Raw genomic sequence first — 27,455 nt, 5'->3', positions numbered from 1 at the left:
ACATTTGAAATATATCAGTCTGTGTGTAATGAATTAATCTAATATACAAGTTTCACTTTTTGAATGGTATTACTGAAATAAATAAACTTTTTCATGATATTCTAATTTTATGACCAGCACCTGTATATATGTGTGTGTGTGTGTGTGTGTGTGTGTGTGTGTATATATATATATATACACACATACACACACACACACACACACACACACATATATATTTATTTATTTACCACGCTGTCATACTTAACATATTTTATAAGAAATGAACAGAGACATAAGTGCTGTAACAGACCCAAATCATCACTGCTGCATAGTTGCATTTTTCCAGTTGCCAAATATGTTAATGTAGTGATTTCTGGCGCTATGGCATTTCAGCGCGGTGTCTGAGATGTTAGCATGTCTTTAATAAGATCAGTCACAAACATGATCCCTGCACGATCTAATGTGTAGTGTCTTATTAACTCACTGTCATGCATTGTGTGCAACACATTTCTTCTCCCTCTTCATGTTTCGTCCATTTTCTCCGCTGCTAAAGAAACTCTTAAGCCCCTTAAAAGTCCTCGTCCATACTCCTAACAATTTTGGAACTTAAGATCTCTTTTAAAGGTTAAGATGCTTTCTGAATTACGTTTTTTTTTTACTAGGATCTTTTCTTTAATTGTAAGAGGAAACACCCACATTTCTAAGATTTTTCTTAGAATTGTGTTAGTAGGAGCAACTCTTAGCACTAAGATTTTTCATGAATATGGGCCCTGGTCTTTTATTGCAGTATTGAACTGTCCAGAGGCTGAGATTGTCAGACCCAAATAATTATAACAGGTGACATGATTAATAATTGTTCCCCCAATTGTAAACTCATATTTTTTGTCAGCAAGAAGAGGCTTTTTCTGAAAGATCATGATTTTTGACTTCTCCATGTTTATCGGTAAGGCCCAATCATTACTGTACTTTTCCAAAATGGAGAGGCTTTGGTGCAGCCCCTCTTCATGAGTTAATACAGATATTAAATAGAGTCGAGCTGAGGCTGCAGCCTTGACGGACTCCTTTGGTCTGACTGAAATAATCAGTTCGTCTGTGATTGATTTTGACACAGCATTTGTTCCCGTTGTATATGTCCTTTATGATGTCATATGTCCATCCTCCTATTCCACTTTGGATAAGTTTTAGGAAAAGTCCATTGTGTCATATCGAATCGAAAGCTTTTTTGAAATCAATGAAGCAGCCAAATATTTTCCTTGTTTTGTCTGCTGAAGGTATTTCTGTAGGAGTGTGTGGAGTGTGTAAATGTGATCTGATGTTCTCTGTTTTGGCATAAATCCAATCTGACAGTTGTTTAGAAGTTTGTTTTCTTGAATGAACTGAACTAATCTGTCTTTAATAATAGAGCAGAATAGTTTTCCAAGGTTACTGCTGACTGTGATGCCTCTATAATTGTTTGGGTCGTACTTCTCACCTTGTTTAAAAATTGGAGTTATTAGATTTTCTTTCCAGATTTCAGGAAAGTGTCCTGATTTTAATACGAGATTGAATATTTAATGGTTTTTATACTGTACAAACTGTATGTGCTATTGACCTACACCTAAACTTAGCCCTTACAGGAGACGTCACCTTCACCTTGTAATACCTGTCATTATACCAATTTATGTCCTCATTTGTCACAAAAACGCGTGCGCGCACACACTCTCTCTCTCACACACACACACATACTCTCTCACACACACACACACACACACACTCTCTCTCTCTCTCACACACACACACCTGCAGGGGTTGGTGGTGAAGACGGAGAAGGGCACCCGCTGTCTAAACTCCTCTGTGATGTGCTCAGCCAGCGGAGGTCTGGAAGCAGAAACAGCTTTTACACTTAAAGTGCATTCATTCATTCATTCGAGGAACAGGATTGATTGACACGTGAATGAAGACGGTTCCAGCACTGACTGAAACACTGCTCCTAACGTTATACCTGGGTAAAACAGTGCCGGGCCCGGGGTCTTCTGGTCCGGGAACAAACACAAAACGACTGCTGCAAAAACACATTTCAGAGTCGTCGAGCTGTGATTCAGAAAGTCACATCACAATAAATAAAATCTGTCTCAAGCTTTCAATCAATTCAAATGTCTTACCTGTTGTGAATGCTGGGATATTCACAAATGAGATCAGCAAGTGCTTTAAAAGACTCTGCAAACACATCGTTGCATCGAGAACAATTAGTTTAGCTTTAAAACATGATCGTGCAACAGCAGCAGTTCTGAAGAGACGTCAAACCTTTGAGTGTTCGGAGCTGGTTTCTGCCGTACGGAGCCGAAGAGAAATTCCCACAGAAGATGAAGCAGGTGGGCGGCATGGCAGAGTAGCCTGAAATCAATCAGTATTCAGTCAATCACACACAATTCATGAAGGCATGATGGGTTATTTTATGGGTTGATGTGAGATGGAAGCAGCATTTTTGCTTTGCAGGCAATAAGAAGGCAGCTCAGTAATCTTGATATTATGAAGAGAAATAAATACATCTGATAACAGAATCTTTACATTAAATTATTCTCTATGCCACTATTTTGCTGGAAAGACTGATTATAGTTGATGAGAGACAAACACATGCTCTGATCTGTGATGAGATGCATGAGGAGAAACACAGACAGACTACGAGCACAAGGACCTGTTTGAAGCCTGCATATATTAACATATTGCTGTCAAAATCCAAACAGATAGCAGATTCAGTTTACTTTTGCTTTAGCAGAGAGACTGTCGCAGCTCACATTATTTATTATTATTCATGTGACTAGTATTAGTCAGGATAGTCAAATAGTCAATTATTGATGCTGACTACAAGTTAACATTCTTAGCAGCAGTGCATTTAACTGCAAACGCCTTTTCTATGACCAATGCTGATATCAATACCTAGAAAGCAGATCCCTAGAAAGCACACATATACATACACACACACACACACACACACACACACACACACACACACACACACACACATACATATTAAAGTCCTGTGTAGGGCTGGGTATCGTTCAAAAATGTTCGATACCGATACCTTGAGTTCGGTTCCTGAACGATACTTTTTTTGATACCAATTTTATGAAAACAGTTTTAACAAGATTACATTATCTCAAAAAACTTTGGTTTTATTTTTTTCAGCTTGTTGACATGTATACAGACTGAAAGACTCGTCTCCTGAGCCACTGCACAAAGGAACAAAATATACACAATAAATCAGTGCAAATAATGTTAATAAAGCTCAAATAGTTTTCAGTTCACACTCGTGCGTGCTCGTTTTAAAACACATAGCTCAGACAGAATCATCATTTCTATTCATTTATTCTAGGTTGTTAAAGACTAAAGAAATTTAAAATCTTTATCCACTTTCATAAGTGGATGTTTTATTTTCTTTCACAATATGTTTTATTGTTATTAAATTCTATGTTGTAGTATGTCTAATTTATTCTTAAAACAGTTATGAAATGTTTTATTTTTCCTCAGAAATTCTGTTCTGTATCTGGTTTTCAAATGAAGGCATAAAACATTAATTTCATTTTTCTTTTAAATTATTGAAAATAAAACCATTTATTTATTTTGGCAAACAAAATTTTACTATTAAAATTAAAACATGGAAGAAATGTTGTGTGATCATTAATTAAAAAATAAGAGTTTTAATAATTGTAATAGTAGGCTAGTAGCAGCAGTATGTACTGTCTGCTGAACAATATTAATATATTTCTGCCGCAGTGTCTTCCAAGTTAATCCGAACTTTTATTTTGACGGGTTTCCAGGAATACCTTTACAGTTCTGTGTGTATTTGATATGACACAAGTTTTACTCAAATCAAACGGTAAAATGCTGATGAAGTGACTCTCAGAGCAGTTCTAGAGCTGTTGTTCATGTGTTTATGTCCTCATTTAGTGAGACGGCAGACGCTGAAATGTCACGCGAGCTTCAGTCTGTGTCAAGTAAGCGAAACTGCGCGATATAGAGAGCAGACTGCTCCGTGCGCTTTCGAATCGCTCTCGCGGAGGTCAAACACTGATCAATCAGCACCGCGTCACTTCTAGTCAAACACACCTAGTGCTGCAGGATTATTGGCTCACTGACGGTGATGAGATTAACCCCTTAGGTACCGAAATTTGATACCGAACGACAAGACGTTTTTCGATACTCGGTGGTATCGAGGCAATTCGGTCGGTGCCTAAAAAGTATCGAACTCGATACCCAGCCCTAGTCCTGTGTTACACGTTCTGTTCAGTCTTAAATACAGTGACTAATAAATGTAGACTTTGGGTAACTGTACTTCATCTGGAAGTGAGTTTATGCTCATGTTTAAATCCAGAGCTTGTTCTCTGTGTTAGATTTGGTCTCTGAGCCAGACAACAGCAGCTGAGCAAACAGGATTTTCAGATAAACATTTTCATTGTGCAGATATGATGAGCAGACACTGACTGTATCTGCATGAATCACATACATGTCATTTATTAGTTAACTGCACCAGAACTATTTTGCAGCACATGGTGACTATATTAACAATGATGTTCACCATATCATTCATCAACACGCAAGAGAATCACTGGACCTGAGAACATGGTTTGGATCTTCTCCAGAACCTCCACACTGTCCAGCCACACGTCTGACACGACCACAAACATGGCGTCCTCGTTCTCCTCCTCCAGCTGCTTCAGTTTGGCCGAGGCTTTGACCGCAGTGCTGGACGGCCCGCCAAAGAAGTTTATATTGCCGTAATAAGCCCTGGACACAGACAAGAAAACTCTGTGTGGATGCAGAACGATGCCAGCGACACGGTCCATATTACAGTCAATAGAAGCTAACGCACACCTGGTGAAAGAAGAGGGTTCTGTGGGCGGGAAACCAAAAGCGTTGACATGAAACACAGAATCCTCGTACCATCCTGTGAACGCAGACAGATCATGTGAGTATAGAGATCCATGATGCAGGGATGGAAAGAGCTGAGCAGCAGAGAGAAAGAGACTCACCTTCAGCCAGAACGAAGCAGGACTCGGTGTAAAGGCCGCTGTGAAACTGGTATGAAGAGCGTTAAGGAACAAACAGAGAACCTTCTCTGAGTCAGCAGCACACGTGTGTCATGATAAACACAGGAAGGATATTGCCTTTGACATGTTTAGCTGCACTGCGCCGCTGGGGTCCTCGAGGTAGAACTTGCCCTGAAAGCACAGAGTGAGTATGAGGAGACACCCTGGAGTTCAGCGCTGTACTGCTCTATCACACGCAGAAACACATCAACAGACTCATGCTTCAGTTTAGTAAAGACACTACGGATGAGTCTCTGCCAATGTCCAGCCACTACTGAACCGTCCCTAACAATCAAACTTAAGTGTATTAAAATACACTTATATATAGCCCACTGTTGTCATGATTTTGGCTGGATCTGAAACGGCTCAAACCACTGACATTGAGAAGTTAACATGAATACACTAGAAAACCGCACTCATTCAAGGTTGTGCATGTATTGCGTGGACGGAGCGATCTCATATTTATGCATACGAAAAATAAAACTGCCTAATGTTACAGAGTGACATGTGGATCCAGAAAGTGGCAAAGGCCTGGAAGCCATCTACTGCATCTTTGCTTTGATCATCTCTCTCCATTATTTTGATGTATAGCATGTTCATTTACTCACACAACAATATATTCTGGGGCCATGAAAGTTTAGTGAAAATCAGCAAAAATGCTGGAGGTGGCCGGCAACTTTTTTCAAAAACGCTGGCAGGAAAGAGTTAACTTACTGCTATTAAACTGAATTTATAAAGAAAACTTTCTGAAATATCCATAAAATTAACGCTGAAACACTGACATGCATTGTGGTTTAGCTGTCAGTCAGACGCATGTGAAAGTGTAAGAGACTATGTGATTCATTATGTATACAGGTGGTGGTCATAAAATTAGAATATCATGAAAAAGTTGATTTATTTCAGTAATACCATTCAAAAAGTGAAACTTGTATATTAGATTCATTCATTACACACAGACTGATATATTTCAAATGTTTATTTCCTTTAATTTTGATGATTATAACTGACAACTAATGAAAGTCCCAAATTCAGTATCTCAGAAAATTTGAATATCAATTAAGACCAATGCAAAAAAAAAGATTTTTAGAAATGTTGGCCAACTGAAAAGTATGAGCATGTACAGCACTCAATATTTAGTTGGGGCTCCTTTGGCCTGGATTACTGCAGCAATGCGGCGTGGCATGGAGTCGATCAGTCTGTGGCACTGCTCAGGTGTTATGAGAGCCCATGTTGCTCTGATAGTGGCCTTCAGCTCTTCTGAATTGTTGGGTCTGGCGTATTGCAGCTTCCTCTTCACAATACCCCATAGGTTTTCTATGGGGTTAAGGTCAGGCGAGTTTGCTGGCCAATCAAGAACAGGGATACCATGGTCCTTAAACCAGGTACTGGTAGCTTTGGCAGTGTGTGCAGGTGCCAAGTCCTGTTGGAAAATGAAATCTGCATCTCCATAAAGTTGGTCAGCAGCAGGAAGCATGAAGTGCTCTAAAACTTCCTGGTAGACGGCTGCGTTGACCTTGGACCTCAGAAAACACAGTGGACCAACACCAGCAGATGACATGGCACCCCAAACCATCAATGACTGTGGAAACTTTACACTGGACCTCAAGCAACGTGGATTATGTGCCTCTCCTCTCTTCCTCCAGACTCTGGGACCTTGATTTCCAAAGGAAATGCAAAATGTACTTTCAACAGAGAACATAACTTTGGACCACTCAGCAGCAGTCCAGTCCAGACGCTTCTGACGCTGTCTCTTGTTCAAGAGTGGCTTGACACAAGGAATGCGACAGCTGAAACCCATGTCTTGCATACGTCTGTGCTGGTGGTTCTTGAAGCACTGACTCCAGCTGCAGTCCACTCTTTGTGAATCTCCCCCACATTTCTGAATGGGTTTTGTTCCACAATCATCTCCAGGGTGCGGTTATCCCTATTGCTTGTAACCTTTTTTTCTACCACATCTTGTCCTTCCCTTCGCCTCTCTATTAATGTGCTTGGACACAGAGCTCTGTGAACAGCCAGCCTCTTTAGCAATGACCTTTTGTGTCTTGCCCTCCTTGTGCAAGGTGTCAATGGTCGTCTTTTGGACAACTGTCAAGTCAGCAGTCTTCCCCATGATTGTGTAGCCTACAGAACTAGACTGAGAGACCATTTAAAGGCTTTTGCAGGTGTTTTGAGTTAATTAGCTGATTAGAGTGTGGCACCAGGGGTCTTCAATATTGAACATTTTCACAATATTCTAATTTTCTGAGATACTGAATTTGGGACTTTCATTAGTTGTCAGTTATAATCGTCAAAATTAAAGGAAATAAACATTTGAAATATATCAGTCTGTGTGTAATGAATTAATCTAATATACAAGTTTCACTTTTTGAATGGTATTACTGAAATAAATAAACTTTTTCATGATATTCTAATTTTATGACCAGCACCTATATGTGCTCTGATGTTGAAAAATGCATTATGGACAGAGTAAAGGTAAAGCTACGGCTCTGTTAAACCACCTCCTTGATGTCATTAGTTAAATTTAACTCGTAACAGAATTCATTAACTTAAGTCAATAATATAGACTAAACCCCCCTTGAGTAACCCACAAGCAGCGGAACAGAAATGAGCGTGACTGTGGAAAGCGAGGGAATACCTCTTTAAGCTGTGTGATCATGCCGAGAACAATCACTTCTCCGACTTTAGCTGTGCTGCCCAGAAGAGCCTCCACCGTCTTCAGCTGTAATACAGTCACAGATCATCAAGCACCGACTGAAAACGTGTCCGTCATTATCGGTCTCCAAAGTGAGGTTTGTTCATTTTCACCTGGAACTTGTTTCTCCCTTCATCAGGAGCTGAACCAATAACAGGAGGAGTGAAGAGCTCATGCCTGTGTGTTCTCTGTAAAACACATAACACTTAACCGTTTACACCTGCTATTAACATGAGTCTCAGAACTATGATTTTAATATCAGTCACTTCATGAAAAGCCTGGTCATCTAAACTGCTCAGTGAGACTATGATGCATTAAGATTAGGGCCGGGACTTTAACGCGTTAATTTAGATTAATTAATTACACAAAAATAACGCGTACAATTTTTTTAACGCATTTTAATCGCACTTATTTTTGCACCGCGGAACGTTTCTCACTGGATGAGTTTCGGCGGACCGATTATACTGGAGCACCTACTAGCGTTCAGACAAAAACAAACCACAGTGAACATGGACAAAGAAGCTGATGAGACCGCTTTGGTTGGCTCTGTGGATGGGAAATTTAAAAATCCATATGAAAAAAACTTACTTCTCACTGTTCTCAGGTCAAATATTTATATGCGATTAAAATGCGATTAATTTCGATTAAAGGTGCCATAGAATGAAAAACTGTCTTTACCCTGGCATATTTAAATAATAACAGTTCTGTACATGGAAATGACATACAGTGAGCCTAACACCATAGTTTCCTCCTTCATATGTAAATCTCGTGATTAAAAAAGACCACTGAAAAACAGGCAAATCAGAACATAACACCGACTGTGACGCAACAGTCGGGATCACTACGCCCCCAACATTTGCATAAACCCGCCCTTGTTCTAAGCCGGCCGAACCATCAGAAGCTCTGCAGGTATTGTAAATAAACAAGCGCGGACAACAGCGAAAATAACACAAATGTTATGTTCCAGGCCGTGCAGGGGGTGTGAAGTGCAGGGATGGGTTGGTGTCTGTATTCAGAAAGGCACAGAAAGCAAATAACGCGAGCCACTAAAGGGACATGGTTAGCTCCTTGCTAGCGGTAGCCTGTTACAGTACATAAGATTTCACTCTCAGTAAGGAGAGATGAGGATGATGGCGAATGACTTACAGATCCTGAGCACCACTGACAAGCATCTGATCTTGTGAAATGTGTGGTAAGTACTGTTGCTCCATAATATAAACATAGTTTGTGTGATCGCGTCTCTTGAAAGTGAAACTATAACGCGATCGATGGATCGTTCAAAAGCAGTTTCAATGCCTCGCATATTAATAACGGCTCCCTGATGCCCGTGTTTTATATACAGTATAATTACCCGACGATATAACTGCGAGAGAAAGTATTTAAATATATATTTTCCTCCCTGTGCTTCCTTCTTGCTGATGAGCCGTACTGTGAAACAGCCAATCAGAGCAGAGCTCAACATTGAGCAGCACTGTGAAACAGCCAATCAGAGCAGAGCTCATTATTATTCATGACCCTGCCAAATAAGCCAATAACAGACCGTTTCATTCTAGGGAGAAATCCTAGGGTTTAAATGGACATGTAAAATCGTTTCTGGAGATTTTTTGCCCTTACCTAAGCCACATACCTTCTGTGTAGATATCAGAGAACAATTTAAAATACTGTATCAATGCATTCTATGGCACCTTTAATTAATTACAAAGCCTCTAATTAATTAGATTTTTTTTTTTAATCGAGTCCCAGCCCTAATTAAGATATTATAAAAATTGTGATTTCTGTTGAGCTGCTTTAAAACAACAGGCCTCATTCACCAAACACCAGCTGAATGATTTTGTGTAAAGGGTTGGTAAAGCTGTTCTGCTGCTTTATGAAAGCACTTTATGATATTTTCGCTTTATAAAAGTGTTTGTATTTTCAAAATGCTAGTATATAATTTTTTTTCCCCCACCATGTGTAAATGGCAGATAAAACACCCAAACACATTGTTTTCTTTTAAGCAAACTGACAACAAAGCATTTTTAAACACTAAATGTAATAAAATAATATTTCACAAGGTCGTTTGCCCATATGACTAGACAATCTTTAAGATACTGAGTTTAAACTAGCTCAGATAAAGGTGTTAATGAGAGACAGATGTTAACACCTGACAAGCGTCCACACGTACACATGCTATAATTTAGGAAGGACATAACTATCAGTTGTGATTGTTCATGAGCAAAGACATAGCGACTCGCCTGCTGTAAGATAGTGTATCGGTCTCTGAAGACCTCGGCTTTATCTCTGCACTGACCGCAGAGTTTAGGGACCGGATGATTCGTCATGTTGATGCTGAGAGAGAACAAAAACTGATCAGAACTTCATATTCCTGGTGATGGAAAACATCAAGTTCACACACAAACACAGCAGATGAGACACACCGCCTACATCAGTGTTTGTGTTTTCACTCAAATATAAATCACATGCACTAGATTATTATTATTTATTTAATTATTTCATACGGTACGAATTTCTTTCTTTCTGTGCTGAAGATGAATCGAGGCACGTCAAAGGCTCCAATGATGTTGAAAACGTTGTCGCTGTGAGTAAAGAAGATGAATGTCAGAGACAGAAGAACAAACAGTGCGTGTCAGTTCAGATGTTAATGAGATTCTCACATGGTTTCATCACACGACTGACTGCAGTCCTGGACCGCCGCCTCCACCACCGACAGCTCCACCATACTGGACCCCACTGAGACACAGAGCCTTCATCATCATCATCATCATCAAAACAACAATAACCACCACCAACAATCATCGTAACAATTAGAAGGCTGCATTGGGTTTGGGCTCCTGCAGGACCCAGCGTAAATCTCGCAGGAGCAGGCGGTTTTATCTTTGTTGCGGGCAGTCAGAAAATGTCACGGGAGACCCGAGGGGGAGGGTGGGATTTGGTGTGTAATAGAAATGGAGTCAACACATGATGTTGAGAAGAAAATTAAAGCGGCTGTTTACTTGACAAAAGCAAAGCAAGGCAAGTCAGATATCTAAAAAACTATTCTCAATTGTCACTGAAAGAGAAAAAAAATGGGAAAGAGTTCAACTTCGTACATTGCGATAAATGTGCAAAAGTGTTTGTTTACAACAGACATCTGGCACCTCTGCCTTGAGGCGACACACCTGCTCCGTTCTCTGAGGTCAATACAAGCTCTCATAAAGCACTTACTGCTCACATTAAGCAAGAAACTACAGAAAAATGTGTAGCACTTTGCTGTAAAGACATTAGACCATGTGACTTTGCTGCCAGGAAAGGCTTTGTTGACACAGTTCAGCACTTTGTTAATGAAGCTGCTAAAGATGGTGTATTTGATGTGAGAGATGCTCTGCCACATCCAACCAGTGTGTCTCCACATATTGAGGGAAAAGCACAGGCCCTGCAGTCGTCCGTGGCAATGGAGATAAAGCCCATCACTGAGACGTATGGTGTGCCATTACAACGGATAATCTGGATTGAGGATTACCATTACACTTCATTCATCATATCCAGCACCATTTATTACACAAACAATGGTTTTGTTCTTGTTTCAACAGTACTGTTTGCGGCTCCATTCGAAAACAGCATGTCAAAATCAGGAGAGAACATTAGAAACTTGCTGTTCCACAAACTTTGTGCATTTGGAATAGACAGGTCACTGCTCTGCGTGGGTACACCATCTCCTGAACGCCACCCTGTCCAGTGCATTTGCCCCAGACGTGTCGGCCAAGACACCAGAGCTGTCTGAACTGTTGACCAGTGCAAAAATCTGGTAAAATATTTCAATCATTCAGCACTGCAGAAGAGCTTGAAGACATCCCTCAAACAATCCATCGAGATCACGATATGCTAGATTCAATAATGCAACAGCATGAGGAGATCTACACATTGTTGATGGTTAATAACCAGTATGAATTGCACAGATAAATGAAAACAGTCATTGCGTTTCTCAAGTTATTTAAAGAGGCTACTAACGAGCTCGAGTCTGAAAACTCCTCTCCATGGTCCGTCAGACTCCTCACACACTGCCAAGCAGCGTTCCTCGAGCCTGTGCTCTCCCAAGTGGCCAGTGTGTGTGCCTCGCGTCTGGAAGAACTGATGGACACTAGTGACATCAGCAAATCCCCTCCACATCATCTACAGAATTGCAATGTTCCTGACTCCCAAAATGCGATTGCTATGGATGTTGTGATCAGAGGTGTGTAATATGAATGAAGTTAAAATAGGCTGTATTGTTTTGAATATCATGTTATTTAATTTGTTTGTAGACATATTCTAAAGCAAAATTATAGTCTAATTGAAAAGAACAGACCTTATATACGAATAACAGATTATTCGCATAAGACTTTCTAAGAAAACAAGCAAATGCTTTGAAAATAAGAAATTAGATGCATGCAGTCAGTAACAGTTCAGTGGGGGAGCTAAAAAACTAATTAAATCGAGAGAAGGTAATGAACTCCTAACTTTAGCTATCAGTTTTTTATACAGCAGCTTCGAAAAAGGCATATTTCACTTTTTTCCTGTGATATTAAACTTCTCATATGCCACTGTTATTAGTCATATAACTTCTAATGCCAACTGTTAGGAAAGCATGGTACAATAGATGGTGCCAATTCAGAGAACTATCTCCAGACGGGCACGCATTGCAGAGAAAACCTCCCCGTGCTGATTTGCATGTGTAGATGACAGCCAGAGATATTGTCAAAGCATCAGAAATTGGCAATATTTAGAGGATTTAGCATTCCCAATTAATGTAGGCCCGTTACATTCTTATTATTATTATTAGGCCTATTATTATTAGATTACTTTTATCATTAGATAAATTGCCCCACAATAATTTCATAGTGCATCACCGCATGAAGCGCTGAGGATAATAAAGTAGGCTAGCTTACTCCTCATTGAAAATTGAAAGTAAAAAAAAACAGGTCTATAAATTTATACAATGAATTATAGGCCTATAATTATTATTAAAACTGCATTCAATGAAAATTCAGAGCCTATTTCATTCACTGATTTTCAAAAACAACCCATTTAATGCGAATTACGTTTCTTCTCATGTTTTTCACTATACGAGACACAAGAGAAATATTAAGGGAATAATTTAAGACTTATATACCGTTATCAGCCTGTGAAAGCAGCCCCGTCTCTCGTTGTGTCAGAGTCTATAGTGGATCACTGTCTAGCGCAGCGGCGTCAAACTCAGTTCCTGGAGGGCCGGAGCCCGGCAGAGTTTAGATGCAACCCTAATGAAACACACCTGATCCAGCTAATCAGGTCCTTCAGGCTTATTTGAAAGCTACATGGTATGTGTGTTGGAGCAGAACTAAACTCTCCAGGAACTGACCCCTCGTCTAGCGCACTGCTTGCTTCACCGCTCCCTCATACGATCAATTGTTTATAGCCCACATATTAGGCACTTTTGTTTGAGGTTTTTAAGGTTTATTTTTCATTGTTAATGAGAGTGACACAGAGAGTTTAAAAAAACAGGGAAATCCCACAAACACTGAATGCCCTTCTGCATGAATGCTATTATTGAGAGGACAGCAAAGCGCTCTTTGTTGAATTCCACCACTGAAGCACATTCTCTGGATCTGGTTTGTTCACGAGACGGCTGCCAAGATATTCTGCTATTTCAGCGTCGATGGGCTTTGGTGCTGAAATGCAGAATACACCGTCTGTGAATTGGTCAGCAGATTTGCTTTTTGGCTGGTGGTGGCTCATCCTGGACCTGGTTAAAACTTCATCTTTTGGATCATTTCCTCAAGGAACATATTACAATAATTATAAAAAACACATCATGACTCCTTTAAGGAAACAATCCAGCGCAGGACCCTAGAAACAATAACAATCACCCCCCCCCCCTCCTCATCATCACCCCCCCCCTCCTCCTCCTCCTCCTCCTCCTCCTCACCCCCCCTCCTCCTCCTCCTCACCCCCCCTCCTCCTCCTCCTCACCCCCCCCTCCTCCTCCTCCTCATCATCACCCCCCCTCCTCCTCCTCCCCATCATCACCCCCCCCTCCTCCTCCTCCTCACCCCCCCCTCCTCCTCCTCCTCCTCCTCCTCACCCCCCCTCCTCCTCCTCCTCCTCCTCCTCCTCACCCCCCCTCCTCCTCCTCCTCCTCCTCCTCCTCCTCACCCCCCCTCCTCCTCCTCATGGTGAGACTCACGCGGTTGTTTCTCGACAGCATCCAGGATCCGCTCCAGAACCTCTTCCAGATCCGCTTCAGTGACGGACTCCAGAACCTGCAGCAGGAAGCGGCTGGACTCTCTGGAACACAGTTTAATTCTCGTGAGGAAACCCATCGCTGCACAGAATAAACATATCTGCTGTAATGAGAGAGAGAGTCACGTACGGACGCAGGATTAATCCGCGCATCTTAAACCCAGCGCTCACTTTCTGCTTCACTCTGCGCTCGTCCATCTTCAACTGCTCCCGCCAAACCGGCACTTCCGCTTCCTTTCCAACAGCTTCCGTAAACATCTTGGACCTTTCAAAATAAAAGCCGTGTTTACTTCCTCAGCTACGCTTATATTTCTCTCTGTATATAGCTCTAGATCTCTAACAGTTTGTTTTGTTTGTCGTAATTTAGTTTCCTATAAGAATGTTTGTAAAAGAATTAGCTGATGAAGTAAAACTCGAGAGAGAAGCGCCGTCTCGCGCGCACGCGCGGCGCGCACCCGTGTTTCTGCGCGGCTGTTATAATGCGCGTGACACGAGCTGCTGACAGCTCATAATAATAATATTAGCACTGTTAATAATATTGATAATCGAGATGAGTGAAGAGCAGCCGGTGGCTCGGGAGAGGAGCGGACACACGGCGGCGGCGGACGGACAGTATCTGTCTGTCTGGGGCGGTTATGTGGTAATAATCATAATCATAATAAAAATCATGCCAAGAATAAATTTTTCGCATATTTCATGAAACAGTAGGTGTTCAGACTCTCAAACAGCAGAAACACACTAACTCTTCCTGAAAACACTAACTTACACACAGTTCTCTCTCAAACACACACATCTAGCAGAATTAATATCATGGCAAAGGTGTTTGCTTCTGAGATGTGTTTGTGATATTTTGAATGCAAGAGATGTGAGACATTTTGCAGTTTGTGTGCAATTCTTGGATTTGTGTGTAATGTTTTGAAAAAAAGGCAAAGTTTTTAAAAAGTAATCAGTTGGAAAAAGCTGTAATAACCCTTTCTTCTATCATCAGTGCTGTAAACTAAACAAATAAGTGAGTGTATTTCTCTGCAGTCGGTGGCAGATCATGAAGTTTTTCTTCCAAATGACGAGCTCTGGCTGTACGACTTAGAAAATGGGTTGTGGTAAGAATGATTTGAGACTGTGTGTGTGTGTGTGTGTGTGTGTGAGAAAGAGAGAGAGACAGTGTGTGTGTGTGTGAGAAAGAGAGAGACAGTGTGTGTGTGTGAGAAAGAGAGAGACAGTGTGTGTGTGTGTGTGTGTGTGTGTGTGTGTGTGTGTGTGAGAAAGAGAGAGACAGTGTGTGTGTGTGTATGCACACGTTTTTGTGACAAATGAGGACATAAATTGGTATAATGACAGGTATTACAAGGTGAAGGTGACTTTTCAGGACATTGAGCCACTTTTCAAAACGCTTATAAATCATACAGAGGGAGGCAAGTAGAAATGCACAGTCTCCTGTAAGGGCTAAGTTTAGGTGTAGGTCAATAGCACATACAGTTTGTACAGTATAAAAACCATTACACCTATGGGATGAACCCACTTTTCACAAAAACAAACGTGTGTGTGTGAGAGAGAGAGATCTGAGAGAGCTGATCACATGAAAATAAAGCTTAACAAGATTGAGGAGGCAGTCGATCAAAATTCTTTTTGGAAATTAATGGCATAATTTAGATAATTCCAAAGAAGCTAAACACATTCCCATCCACGACCCAAACATCTGGACTAAACATTTTGGAAAACTCTATTCACAAAATGAACCAACAGTTACTCAAAAACATCTGACCTCCAAATTACATGACCTAGAATTCACCACAACAGATGAGCTAAACCATTTAGACCAACCCATAGCATTACATGAACTAATAGGCAAAATGTAAAAGGGTTTGGTAAAGGTAGAAATACACTGTCTCCTGTGAGGTTAGGTGTAGGGCAATAGCACATACAGTTTGTACAGTATAAAAACCATTATCTTCAAATTTGAGGGCCTAAACACTCAGAATCTCTTACTGATGGTCATATTTCAGAAGACGCTTCATCTGTTTGATTGACAGGGAAAGGCGGGACATGTTTGGGACGGTTCCTCCAGCGATGTCTGGCACCTGCGGCTGCATGGTGAACGAGGAGCTGTATATATTCGGTGGCTGCTGTGATGATGGACAGACTAATGAAGTACAGCTATATTCAGTCTTCACTGTGTTCAGGTGCATCAGTAAAGCCACACACTTCATGGAAGTCTGTTGTTTCAGCATTACTCCGTCAATCTGCAGGACGGGAGGTTCAGCTGGAGGAAAGTGAGGCTTCGGTCCGGATCGCTGCCGTCACCGCGAGATAAACTCTCCTGCTGGGTTCATAAAGGAAGGTTAATATTTCTGCATCTGAATTCATCCAACACATGCTGATGAATACGTGGGAACTGATTTAGTAATATGTGTGTAATATGAGTGTGGATCTCCCGACAGAATCATCTACTTTGGTGGATATGGCCACAAACTGCTGAGTGAAATCAACGATTCGCAGAGATTCATTGTGGATGAAGCATCATGGGTAGTTTGTGTTCATTGCCAAACGCCTCACAAACACGAGAGCTAATCAAAACAGATTCATATCAGCATCGCTTCTCTCTCATCAGGCCGAGGACATCTTCTGGGGATGGAACAACGAAGTTCATGAGTTTGACCCGGAGAGAAGCAGCTGGACCGGACCGCAGACCTTCGTACGTCATTCAAACCTCATTTAGCTTCATGATTTCAGTCATGTGTTTCCAGCTATATGAAGTTAGGAAGTGTGTTTAAAACAGTCTATGATGAAGTGTGTTTGGGAATGATTGACAGGGACGAGCTCCGGCGCCGCGAGCGGCTCACGCTAGCGCTACGATCGGCAGCAAAGGCTACGTGTGCGGTGGAAGAATAAAGGTGAGTTACTGTTCGTACGTGTTTGTACAGACTCCCTGAACATCATTTCTCCTGTATTCATACAGTCCTCTAATATATCTGCCTGTTTAACAGCCCACACTGCACACATTTACATTTAGACAATCCTGTATCATTTGAGAGCTACTGTGATGTGTTTCTATAGTTCTCTTCAGAAGATGCGTGTGCAGAATTACTCCGACTCTGTTTGTTTGCTCTCTGCGCAGGAAACAAGAACAAATGATGTTTATTGTCTGGATTTAAATTCATGGACGTGGTCAGAAATGTAAGGGATGTTCCTCAGTCCTCTGTATAAGTCTGAACAGCTCTGGAGTGTGTGTGAGTGTGTGTGTGTGAGAAAGAGAGAGACAGTGTGTGTGTGTGTGTGTGTGTGAGAAAGAGAGAGACAGTGTGTGTGTGTGTGTGTGTGTGTGTGTGTGTGTGTGTGTGAGTGTGTGTGTGTGTGTGTGTGTGAGATCTTCATGAAGCTCTGTCTCGTGTTTATAGTGTTGGGTTGGGCTTGGCTCCTGTGGGACGCTCATGGCACACACTAACAGCCGTGTCGGACTCGTCTCTCTTTCTGTTCGGTGGACTCAGTGTGGACTGCAGACCCATGAGTATGACACACGCAAAAAACTACACTTTACACAAGAGTACAGTTTAAAAAACTAAACTACAATCCTTTTCTTTCTCCTCAGGTGACGGTTGGATATTTAATCTGGAGACAAAAGGATGGACAAAGATGGAGCATCAAAACAAGGACAAACCGCGGTTGGTGAAAACATGCAGAAATGGAGATGAACAGAATAAGATACTCAGGTGAAATCTCTGTAGTTAGTTAGCACTTGTGTACTCGTGTATGAAGATGGTTCAAGTGCTAACTAACTAACTACAGAGATAGTATGATAAAAGTGCATTTCACATGATCTCAAGTTTATCTTCAGAAGTACTGAAGAATCATTTTAGTATATTAAATACAAAAATAGAGCACTGTAAGTACATGATGGCAGTGCACTTGTTTTTCACCGGGGTATATGACTCTTTTCTACAGATTTCTACAGAAGCATGCGTTTTATTTGTCTCTGGTTTTCTAGACTGTGGCACACCGCTTGTCCAGGAAGAGACTCGGAGGTTATTGTGTTTGGAGGAAGTCACGATTATATCCTTCTAGTGGACAAAGTGAGTGTCATGTGCTGCTGGAGGACAGTAGGATCCAGCAGATCTGTGTAATCGCTGCTGATTTGTTCTGCAGGGCCACTGCAACGATGCTCTTGTGTTCCAGACGCAGCCGCAGCCGCTGATCCGGTGAGAATCACTCCACTGATCATAGAAACCATGCGCTGATCAACACACTAATGCCATTCATTTCCTCAGATTGTGCCAAGACTTCATCGCAAGCCGTGCCGGTATCTTTCAGCGGCAGATCCCCGGTTTACCTCCAAAACTGAGAAGCGCTGTGCAGAACAGGACCACTTTCTTCAGAAACACACAGAACACGTGTAAAACTCTGGAGTAATTACTTCTATTAAGATATTTATATTCAGTATTTGAACATTTGAAACTATGTATTTGACAGTTTTGTGTGTAAGAGCTGAAACACTTATAGCCTCATGCAAACCAAGCTGTTTCCTTCTGGGAACAATATAAATATGAATTAAATCTTAAATTTGACTCGCCACACTTTCCCTTTCTGTTCAGCTGAAGGTCACTGACAGTTAAATGTGTCTCTGGAAGGACAAGAGTCAAGTTAGTCAAATTAATTCAAAGTTAATTAGAAGAAATAAGAAGAACAGTGAACTGATGAGATCGGCGCGCTCACGCGAAGAGCGGCTCGACGGCGTGCGCGCTCTTTGTTGCTGTAGCAGGTTTCTATGGTTACCGAGGCGCGCGCTCTTTGTTGCTGTAGCAGGTTTCTATGGTAACCGAGGCCGCGTTACTAACGAAGCTTCAGTGGCTTTCATTTCGGAAAAAAGTAATAGAGTACAGTAATAGAGTTCAGTAATAGAGTACAGTAATAGAGTACAGTAATCGAGTTCAGTAATAGAGTTCAGTAATCGAGTACAGTAATCGAGTACAGTAATCGAGTACAGTAATAGAGTACAGTAATAGAGTACAGTAATCGAGTACAGTAATCGAGTACAGTAATAGAGTACAGTAATAGAGTTCAGTAATAGAGTACAGTAATCGAGTACAGTAATAGAGTTCAGTAATAGAGTTCAGTAATAGAGTACAGTAATAGAGTTCAGTAATAGAGTACAGTAATAGAGTACAGTAATCGAGTACAGTAATAGAGTACAGTAATAGAGTTCAGTAATAGAGTACAGTAATAGAGTACAGTAATCGAGGGCGTTCATCGGAAACTATTAAAGCAGTCGGTTATTGACGATGGATGTCGGCAGCAAACTGGAAGATCTGAACCTGACGCGTGAGGAAATGAATCGGCTCGGAGAAGCGCTAAAAGACGAGCAGTTCCGCGAGTTACTGCGCGAATACGCCGCGGAGATCTCGAGCCCCGAGAACCGGAGGAGGCGCGAGGAGGAGCTCGAGCAGCTGGAGGAGCAGAGAGGAGTCAGCGCGCGCTTCCTCCACCCGGAACCTCATCACGTGCTGAAGACACGCGGCGCGCGCGGGAAACTCTTCATCAACATCTGCTCCGATCCGCTGATCGATAAACCCTCGAGCGAAGCGGCCAGAGACCGGGACGGAACACCGGGACACCACTGGCGGCTACCGTTCAGCCTGACACCGGGCACACCGGACCGGGACGCCGCCGGAAACAGCTGCGTGACTCATGACGTCATCTTCCACCCGGACGCGCTGCGCTTGGCGGGAAACAGCAGGAGATTCCTGAAGCTGCTCCACAGCACCGCCATCAGAGGAATAGAAGACTCCTTCCACGTCAAGCTGGAGAAACACAACATAAAGCAGCTCAAGATGAAGTATAAAGGTGTTCCGCAGGCGGCGCTGATCCGCAGACCGATACCTGGACACCAGCAGAACACCTGCGAGAACCTGCTGCCATTCCCAGAACCAGACCAGACCCAGACAGAACCAGACCAGACCCAAACAGATCCAGAACCAGACCAGACCCAGACAGATCCAGAACCAGACCAGACCCAGACAGATCCAGAACCAGACCAGACCCAGACAGATCCAGACCAGACCCAGACAGATCCAGAACCAGACCAGACCCAGACAGAACCAGACCAGACCCAAACAGATCCAGAACCAGACCAGACCCAGACAGATCCAGAACCAGACCAGACCCAGACAGAACCAGAACCAGACCAGACCCAGACAGAACCAGACCAGACAGATCCAGAACCAGACCAGACCCAAACAGATCCAGAACCAGACCAGACCCAGACAGAACCAGAACCAGACCAGACCCAGACAGAACCAGAACCAGACCAGACCCAGACAGAACCAGACCAGACCCAGACAGAACCAGAACCAGACCAGACCCAGACAGAACCAGACCAGACCCAGACAGATCCAGACCCGGACTCCAGACCATCATCTCATCAGTCCACAGCACCGCAGTACAGCGTGAAGTACCGCTCAGTGGTGGATCTGCAGGACTACAGGAGCTCCAGAGACTCGGGGCCCGGGGCCCGGCCCACAGAGATCGTCGTCACCATTGACTTACCTCTGCTGGGGTCCGCTGGAGACGCCGAGCTCAGCGTGAAGCAGCGGCGGCTCGTCCTGGAGTCTCAGAATCCAGCGTATAAACTGGATCTTCCGCTCTCGTATCCCGTGGATGAAGACAAAGGGCACGCCAAGTTCAACAAAACTAAGAAACAGCTGACGGTCATTCTCCCTGTTCAGCCGGCGCCGAGCGCAGGGTCCCAGCGGATCAGACGTGATGAGATGAAGAGCAGCGATGAGGACGAAGCAGATCCAGAGCCCAAATCAGACGGCAGTACTTCAACCCGCTCAGCAGAACTCCAGCCTTCAGCATCAGAACCTCAGATCACCGCTTTAACGACAGAACCACAGACGCTCAGCGATCCAGCGGTGAACCGGACAGAACCGCAGGAACCGGATCAGCAGATCTGCTCTGTAGAAACGGACAAAGATCAGCCGGTCGACCATTCATCAAATACAGTATGTGAGCTTTTCCATACAGTGGATATAAAGTCTACACCCCTCTTAAAATGCCAGGTTTCTGTGGTGTAAAAAAAAAGAGACCCAGATAAATCACCTTTAATGTAAACTATAACCTGCACAACTCAATTAAAAACAAACTGAAATCTTTTAGGAGAGAGGGAGTAAAAACTAGGGGTGGTGATGGCGCAGTGGATAAGACACATGCCTTTGGTGTGAGAGACCCGGGTTCGAATCCACTGTGAGACACCAATGTGTCCCTGAGCAAGACACTTAACCCCTAGTTGCTCCAGAGGCGTGCGACCTCTGACATATATAGCAATTGTAAGTCGCTTTGGATAAAAGCGTCAGCTAAATGAATAAATGTAAATGTAAACTAAAATAATGCGGTTGCATAAGTGTGCACACCCTCTTATAACTGTGTTCAGAATCAAGCAATCAGTCAAACTGATGTTAAACAGGAGTCAGTACACACCTGCCATCATTTAAAGCTCCTCTGATTAAACCCAAATAAAGTTGAGATGTTCTAGTAGCTTTTCCTGACATTTTCTTAGTTGCATCTTACAGCAAAAGCCATGGCCTGCAGGGAGCTTCCAAAGCATCAGAGGGATCTCACTGTTGAAAGGTATCAGTCAGGAGAAGGCATTAGATATAGCACGGAACACCGTCATCATCAATCTCCCACATCCTTCATGTGTCTGGACTGTGGGGTTGGGTGGCAAGAAAAACATCCAACCCAGCTAGATTTTGCAAAAACACATTATAAGTCTCCGAAAAGCATGCGGGAATATATCATGATCTGATGAAACCAAGGTTGAAGTCTTTGGTCATAATTCTAAAAGGTATGTTTGGCACAAAAACAACACTGCACATCACCAGAGGAACACCATACCCACAGTGAAGCTCGGTGGCTTTGGGCCGTTTATCTTCAGATGGAACTGGGGTCTTAGTCAAGGTGGAGGGAATTATGAACACTTCCAAATACCAGTCAATACTGGCACAAAATCTTCAGGCTTCTGCTAGAAAGCCGAAGACAAAGAGGAACGTCATCTTTCAGCACGACATCAACCCAAAGCATACATCCAAATCAACAAAAGAATGGCTTCACCAGAAGAAGATTGAAGTTTTGGAACGACCCAGACCTGAAGAGGGCTGTGCCCAGGAGATGCCCTCGCAATCTGACAGATGTGGAGCGTTTGTGTGTAGAGAAGAGTGGGCAAATATTGCTAAATCAAGATGTGCCATGCGGATAGACTCCTACACAAGAAAACTGAGTGATGTAAGAAAATCAAAAGGTGCTTCAAAGTATTAGTTTAAGGGTGTCCACATTAAGTTTTTTATTTTTACTCCACCTTCCCTAAAATATTTCAGTTTGTTTTTAATTGAGTTGTACAGGTTATAGTTTACATTAAAGGTGGAAAAGTTCTGAAATTATTTATCTTGGTCTCATTTTTTTGCATCACAGACACCTGGCATTTTAACAGGGGTGTGTAGACTTTATATCCACTGTATGTGTATATAATGCATCAAATTCACTGGATTACCAGTTTGAATAATTTCTGATCTAGTAGTGCAGTACATGTGACATACTGTAGATATGTGATAATGCATAACTGTTACTCTTTTCTGTGGAAGTTTTCCAGTGAATCTAAAATCCCAGCAAACGGTGGAGATGAAGCGAGTGGCGCTCTGGAGACAGAAAACACGCAGGAATCAGAGTCGAACACAGCGAGGGACGCATTATTTCCACACCAGCCGCTGATGACGGGTAATAATGCACCGATAAACCAGCCACACAGCAGCTCAACAAACGAGGAGGATCTGAGCTCTTCTCAAGACACTGAAGAGCCAAAGACGAGACGTTCTTCAGAAGCCCACGAGAACACAGCCGAGCCATTCCTGGAGGAAGTTATTCTGAGAGAGATGGAGCCTGACGGCAGAGACATCTTCACCTCGGCCGCCTTGTGCTTCCAGAACTCCCTGTGGTCCGATTTAGACTAAACCTACAGTTTTCTCTTAGCTAACTGATAGTAATAGTGTGATACTGAGTTAGTAAAGGTCACTAAGCTTGTGTTTTAGTTCAGAGACACAAGTTTAATGTTTAAATGTAGAGTAAAACACAACTCTGTTTAGTTCACGCTTTGTTCAGAACAGAGACTGACGTTTTGGGATAAAAAAAAAAAAAAAGGAAATACAGAAGCCTGTGATGTGAAATCATTAAATCATTTTTCTTTGGCAGCTCAAAGTTCTGTTTTAATGACTTTTATTTATTTCACAAAACATGCTGCGATGCTGGAGTTTAAAGGTCTTTTCCACAAAACTGTTCAGTAAACAAATCCTTAAACATCGAGCTAAAAGAACAAACACTGAAACAGAAGGTCAGAGAGGTCATCTGAGGTCACGCTGCACGCAGCCGTCCATGAACTCGCAGTAACACAGGAGCGAGCAGAAGTGCTTCTGCACCGGAGCCTCGGTGCCGCCCATGTTGTCCACCAGCACCACGGTGTGAGAGACCAGGTGCAGGTTGATGCTGACGGCCGTCTGGATGTAGGAGTCCACACAGACCCGGCCGCAGGCGCAGGCTTTGGAGAAGTCCAGCTCGTGACACAGGTGCAGCGGGACGGAGTGAGGGCCGTGAGGGATTCTGCCGGGAGAACAACACAAGACCAGCGTTAGCAGCAGCAGGAGGGCTGTAACGGTACACATTCGTACCGGACATTCTCAGTACGGGTCTTTCGGTTTGGTACGCAGGTGTACAAATCGTTCCAATTTTTCAGGAAATTCCGACATTAAATGCGGTTTTGACAGATCGCTGTATACTAACGCCTCAGTTCTAACGGCAGCGTGCTGGAGCGCTCTTTATTACTAGTTTTAATGCAAAGTAAACATGAATGAACATCTCACCTCTCACGTAATCACTCAATTAGTGTTTCAACCGTGGAAAGACGTCTTTAAAACAGCTTGTAAACAAAGTGTCACAAAGCATGACATTTACCTCAGGCAAGCCTTCAGCGTCTCCAGCTCGTTATTTGCTAGAGAAATTAAGTCTAGTGAAATGCATTTGGCAAAATATTAGACTACACTCATATTTACTTTAGCTGTTAGTGAGGTCTTATTTAATGTATATGTTTAAATAAATATTTTATGGAACAAGTTACAGAGATGCAAACGGGTAAGGGGAAAAGGTGAGAATATAGCATGGCTCGGGGGCAGATGCTCCACATGGAATTTACTTTTAAAGATATTTGCTTTACATTGTCATTTGTAGTTTCATTAAGGTACCTTTTTAAAATATTTTTTAATTACCTTACATGTCCCTAACTTTAATTTTTCACACGCACGCAAAACATTTTTTTTTAACATCTTGTCATCTAAAAATCCCATGTTATAAAAGATAAAGTGCTATGCAGGCTGTTAAAGACAATATTGGCTGTTACTAAATGTTTGCCCTCTCTCCCTCTCTCTCTCTCTCTCTCACTCACTCACTCACTCACACACTCTCTCTCTCTCTCTCTCTCTCTCTCCCTCCCTCGTTCACACATCTCTGATCTCAAATACATCAAATATCACCCTTTTAGACATAGTTTTTGAAGTAAAGAGTAAAGCAAATAGTACTATACAAAACTTATTGAAACACCAATTCTTAATTTACCCTTGTAAGACCCCCCCCCCCCCCCCCCCCCCCCCCCTCATAAAAACACTTTCTCACTGGATCGAAGCAAATCTCACAGGTGACCTATTTTGATCTGAAAAGAGTGAGCTGTCACTGAAAGGAGAGGCGTGTGCATCTATGAAGTTGTGACAAATAGAAACGGTTAAATTTAAAAACGAATTACATGTTTCCATACAATTTTTTAATTTGAGTGTTTATAATAGTTAAAAATAAATAGTAATTGAATTTAAGTTTGGGCTTTGTTGTTAATGGTAACCTTATAGTAGGCCTAATGTAATGCAAGAAAAGTAATTGTAATTGAATTTATTTAAAGAATTCTATTAAGTAACCCATTGTTAAAGCAATTTGTTTATTTTTTTTTTCTTGTCCTGAAACCATGACGTGACGTCTGAACCGTCGTGTTTGTGCAGTGTTAGCCGGGCCTCACCTGAGCTCCACCACGGCACGGGACGCTAGCTCCTGCAGCCTCAGCGGAAACGTCAGCCGGATCGTGTGCTCCAGAGCGTTGGCTTGAGTGAACGGGTTTCCAAACAGGTCCAGGTTCTCCAGACACAGCTTTCTGAAGCTGGCAGGAAGTACGGTGAGCTGGTTGTGAGCGGCGGACAGGAAGCGCAGCTTGGAGAGCCGGCCGATGTGGAAAGGCAGCCGCAGGAGCTTGTTATGGTCCAGCTTGAGGTTGACCAGCTGCTGCAGCTGACAGAAGCGAGCGGGAAGGACCTGCAGCTGGTTCTGACTCAGGTCCAGATGCTGCAGCGACGTCTGCAGGCTCGAGGAGCACAGGCTGTCGCTGAAGCTCTCCAGGTGATTGTTGTGCAGGATCAGCTCGGCGAGGCAGCTCAGCTCACCGATGGCGGACGGCAGCTTCTTGATGTGGTTGTTGCTGAGGTCCAGCCGGCGCAGCGCTCGCAGAGACAGCATACGCAGGTCCACACGGGTCAGTCTGCAGTACGACACCTGCAGCTGCTCCAGAGAGTACGGGAAGCTGGACGTGAGCGGATAGTCCTTCTTAGACAGAATGCTGAGCTTCTTCTTGGGTTTCTCCACATCGCGGGCGCGGGCCGGGCCGAGGGGCAACAACGGGAGGGAGTCCGTGTCACTTCCTCTGTGTGCCAGCCGAGCGGCGGAGAGGAAGCTCTTCAAGCTGCTGCTGTCGGCCTGTGACACACACACACACAGAGAGAGAGAGAGAGAGACACACACACACACAGAGAGAGAGAGACAAACACAGACACACACACACACACACAGAGAGAGAGAGACAAACACAGACACACACACACACACAGAGAGAGAGAGACAAACACAGACACACACACACAGAGAGAGAGAGAGAGAGAGACACACAGACACACACACACACACACAGAGAGAGAGAGACAAACACAGACACACACACAGAGAGAGAGAGACAAACACAGACACACACACACAGAGAGAGAGAGAGAGAGAGAGAGACAAACACAGACACACACACACACAGAGAGAGAGAGAGACAAACACAGACACACACACACACACAGAGAGAGAGAGAGACACACACACAGAGAGAGAGAGAGAGAGAGAGAGAGAGAGAGAGAGAGAGAGAGAGAGAGAGAGAGAGAGAGAGACAAACACAGACACACACACAAAAAATACAAAAGTCAAGCCCAAACCATTTTAGAAGCCGTTCGTATCTTCAGCTTTTTAATAGCATCAATGTTCTATTTCTGTAAAAGCAGGTCTGTGCAGAACGAGAGGGACGCCAGCAGATATTCCCCCGGCATCTGAGAACCAGGTCAGATTACTGCCAATCACAGTCGACCGGCGTTACTGAGGTTAAACTTAAAGGGGTCATATGACGTTGCTAAAAAGAATATTATTTTGTGTATTTGATATAATGCAATGTGTTTATGCGGTTTAAGGTTTATTAAAAAAAAACACATTTTCCACATACCGTACATTATTGTTGCTCCTCTGTGAAACACGTGGATAAAAGCTCATTGTTCTGAAAAGCCCGCTGCGCTCTGATTGGCCAGCTATCCAGTGCGTTGTGATTGGCCAAATACCTCAAGCATGTGACAGACACTTACCATATTTGGAAACACACAGCATCTCCACGACAACAACACTACAGCCAGAATAAAAGTGATGCATTCTTTCTTTGCGTAAACATTTGGGCGGAGTTATGCAAATCTCCCCACAAAGTGATGTAGACATGTGGGGCGTGACTCAACTTTTATAAACAATATAAAGATTTTAGTCTTGGCAACTGTACGGATCTTATCTATGCACAAACAGCTTGTAACGCTCCAAAGAGAAAGGAAAAGTCACATCATATGACCGCTTTAATATGGTCAGATATCCATAAAGTCAAAACTGAATAAACAGCTGAAGCGAAGCAGGAATCAGCACAGCCACAAAAAGACTGGCAATGGGATTCATCTTCATCTCAGAAGCCAACTGAAGACAGAAGGAGAAGAACTAAAGAGTCACACAATGCCAATCAGTCCTTAGTTCATTCATACAGTAGCTGGAGTTATCAACTACCATGAAGCCTAATATTTCAGTTTCTGGTTCAGTACAAACACAATAATAACTGCATTCGTTTCAAACAAACTAACTGTGTGTGGTGTGTGAAGCTGACAGCACAACTCTCTCGAATAGAAATGAAAGCACATCTTTACTTTACTCAGACAGATGTCCACCGCAGGCTCCTTCAGCCGAACCGTGGCTTTGCCGTCTTCCACGAACCGGATGAAGAACGTCTCGATGTTGTCCTTCAGCTGCAGAGAAACACACAGAGACTCAAGAGCTGATCACAGCAGCCATGA

At 42.9% G+C, this 27,455-nt stretch overlaps 4 protein-coding genes across 13 annotated transcripts in view; 2 read left to right on the top strand and 2 right to left on the bottom strand.

Moving 5' to 3' along the window:
- LOC306886395 (DNA polymerase epsilon subunit 2-like) overlaps positions 1-14,603 on the bottom strand; it is a 22,943-nt gene extending 8,340 nt beyond the window's left edge. The window contains exons 1-15 of the mRNA XM_079443463.1: positions 14,108-14,603; positions 13,922-14,022; positions 10,395-10,470; positions 10,239-10,316; positions 9,975-10,068; positions 7,854-7,928; positions 7,684-7,767; positions 5,124-5,180; positions 4,992-5,040; positions 4,834-4,906; positions 4,574-4,746; positions 2,266-2,355; positions 2,124-2,178; positions 1,964-2,023; positions 1,762-1,839 (exon numbers count right to left, since the gene is read on the bottom strand). Coding sequence (XP_079299589.1) covers positions 1,762-1,839; positions 1,964-2,023; positions 2,124-2,178; positions 2,266-2,355; positions 4,574-4,746; positions 4,834-4,906; positions 4,992-5,040; positions 5,124-5,180; positions 7,684-7,767; positions 7,854-7,928; positions 9,975-10,068; positions 10,239-10,316; positions 10,395-10,470; positions 13,922-14,022; positions 14,108-14,235 — 1,271 coding nt within the window. The 5' untranslated portion in view covers positions 14,236-14,603. The remainder of the gene's footprint in view (positions 1-1,761; positions 1,840-1,963; positions 2,024-2,123; positions 2,179-2,265; positions 2,356-4,573; positions 4,747-4,833; positions 4,907-4,991; positions 5,041-5,123; positions 5,181-7,683; positions 7,768-7,853; positions 7,929-9,974; positions 10,069-10,238; positions 10,317-10,394; positions 10,471-13,921; positions 14,023-14,107) is intronic.
- LOC306886391 (kelch domain-containing protein 1-like) lies at positions 13,985-25,446 on the top strand. Of its 9 annotated transcripts, none has more exons than XM_079443451.1 (14): positions 14,427-14,617; positions 15,007-15,077; positions 16,008-16,125; positions 16,203-16,315; positions 16,416-16,500; positions 16,586-16,669; positions 16,788-16,868; positions 17,093-17,151; positions 17,373-17,482; positions 17,564-17,684; positions 17,960-18,044; positions 18,118-18,170; positions 18,240-18,362; positions 25,056-25,446. In XM_079443451.1, exons 1-14 carry the CDS (start codon positions 14,528-14,530, stop codon positions 25,099-25,101), a joined length of 1,239 nt encoding a protein of 412 aa, XP_079299577.1. In that variant the 5' UTR covers positions 14,427-14,527; the 3' UTR covers positions 25,102-25,446. The 9 variants fall into 9 exon arrangements, with proteins under 9 accessions (XP_079299580.1, XP_079299579.1, XP_079299578.1 ...); XM_079443450.1 differs by having other exon boundaries at positions 18,240-18,377; positions 25,056-25,195; XM_079443449.1 differs by lacking the exon at positions 25,056-25,446 and adding an exon at positions 22,608-23,144 and having other exon boundaries at positions 17,564-17,636; positions 18,240-18,377.
- The window catches only part of LOC306886398 (leucine-rich repeat protein 1-like), a 5,006-nt gene continuing 769 nt past the window's right edge, over positions 23,219-27,455 (bottom strand). For both annotated transcript variants that reach the window (XM_079443470.1, XM_079443469.1), the window contains exons 3-5: positions 27,309-27,407; positions 25,073-25,800; positions 23,219-23,616 (exon numbers count right to left, since the gene is read on the bottom strand). In XM_079443470.1, coding sequence (XP_079299596.1) covers positions 23,361-23,616; positions 25,073-25,800; positions 27,309-27,407 — 1,083 coding nt within the window. In that variant the 3' untranslated portion in view covers positions 23,219-23,360. The remainder of the gene's footprint in view (positions 23,617-25,072; positions 25,801-27,308; positions 27,408-27,455) is intronic.
- Positions 26,286-27,455, top strand: part of LOC306886399 (kelch domain-containing protein 2-like) — a 5,535-nt gene continuing 4,365 nt past the window's right edge. The window contains exon 1 of the mRNA XM_079443472.1: positions 26,286-26,419. The gene's annotated coding sequence lies outside the window, so the exon portion shown is untranslated. The remainder of the gene's footprint in view (positions 26,420-27,455) is intronic.

Source organism: Barbus barbus (assembly GCF_936440315.1).
Source record: "Barbus barbus genome assembly, chromosome: 20".
In the NCBI taxonomy this organism is placed as follows: Eukaryota; Metazoa; Chordata; class Actinopteri; order Cypriniformes; family Cyprinidae; genus Barbus; species Barbus barbus.
This window is presented reverse-complemented; position numbering and strand designations above follow the sequence as displayed.

Coding starts and splice junctions, on each gene's coding strand:
- LOC306886391 (XM_079443447.1), top strand. CDS start 19,251: ATGGATGTCGGCAGCAAACTGGAAGATCTGAACCTGACGCGTGAGGAA. Junction 20,973..22,607: donor TCGACCATTCATCAAATACA/GTATGTGAGCTT, acceptor TTTCTGTGGAAG/TTTTCCAGTGAATCTAAAAT.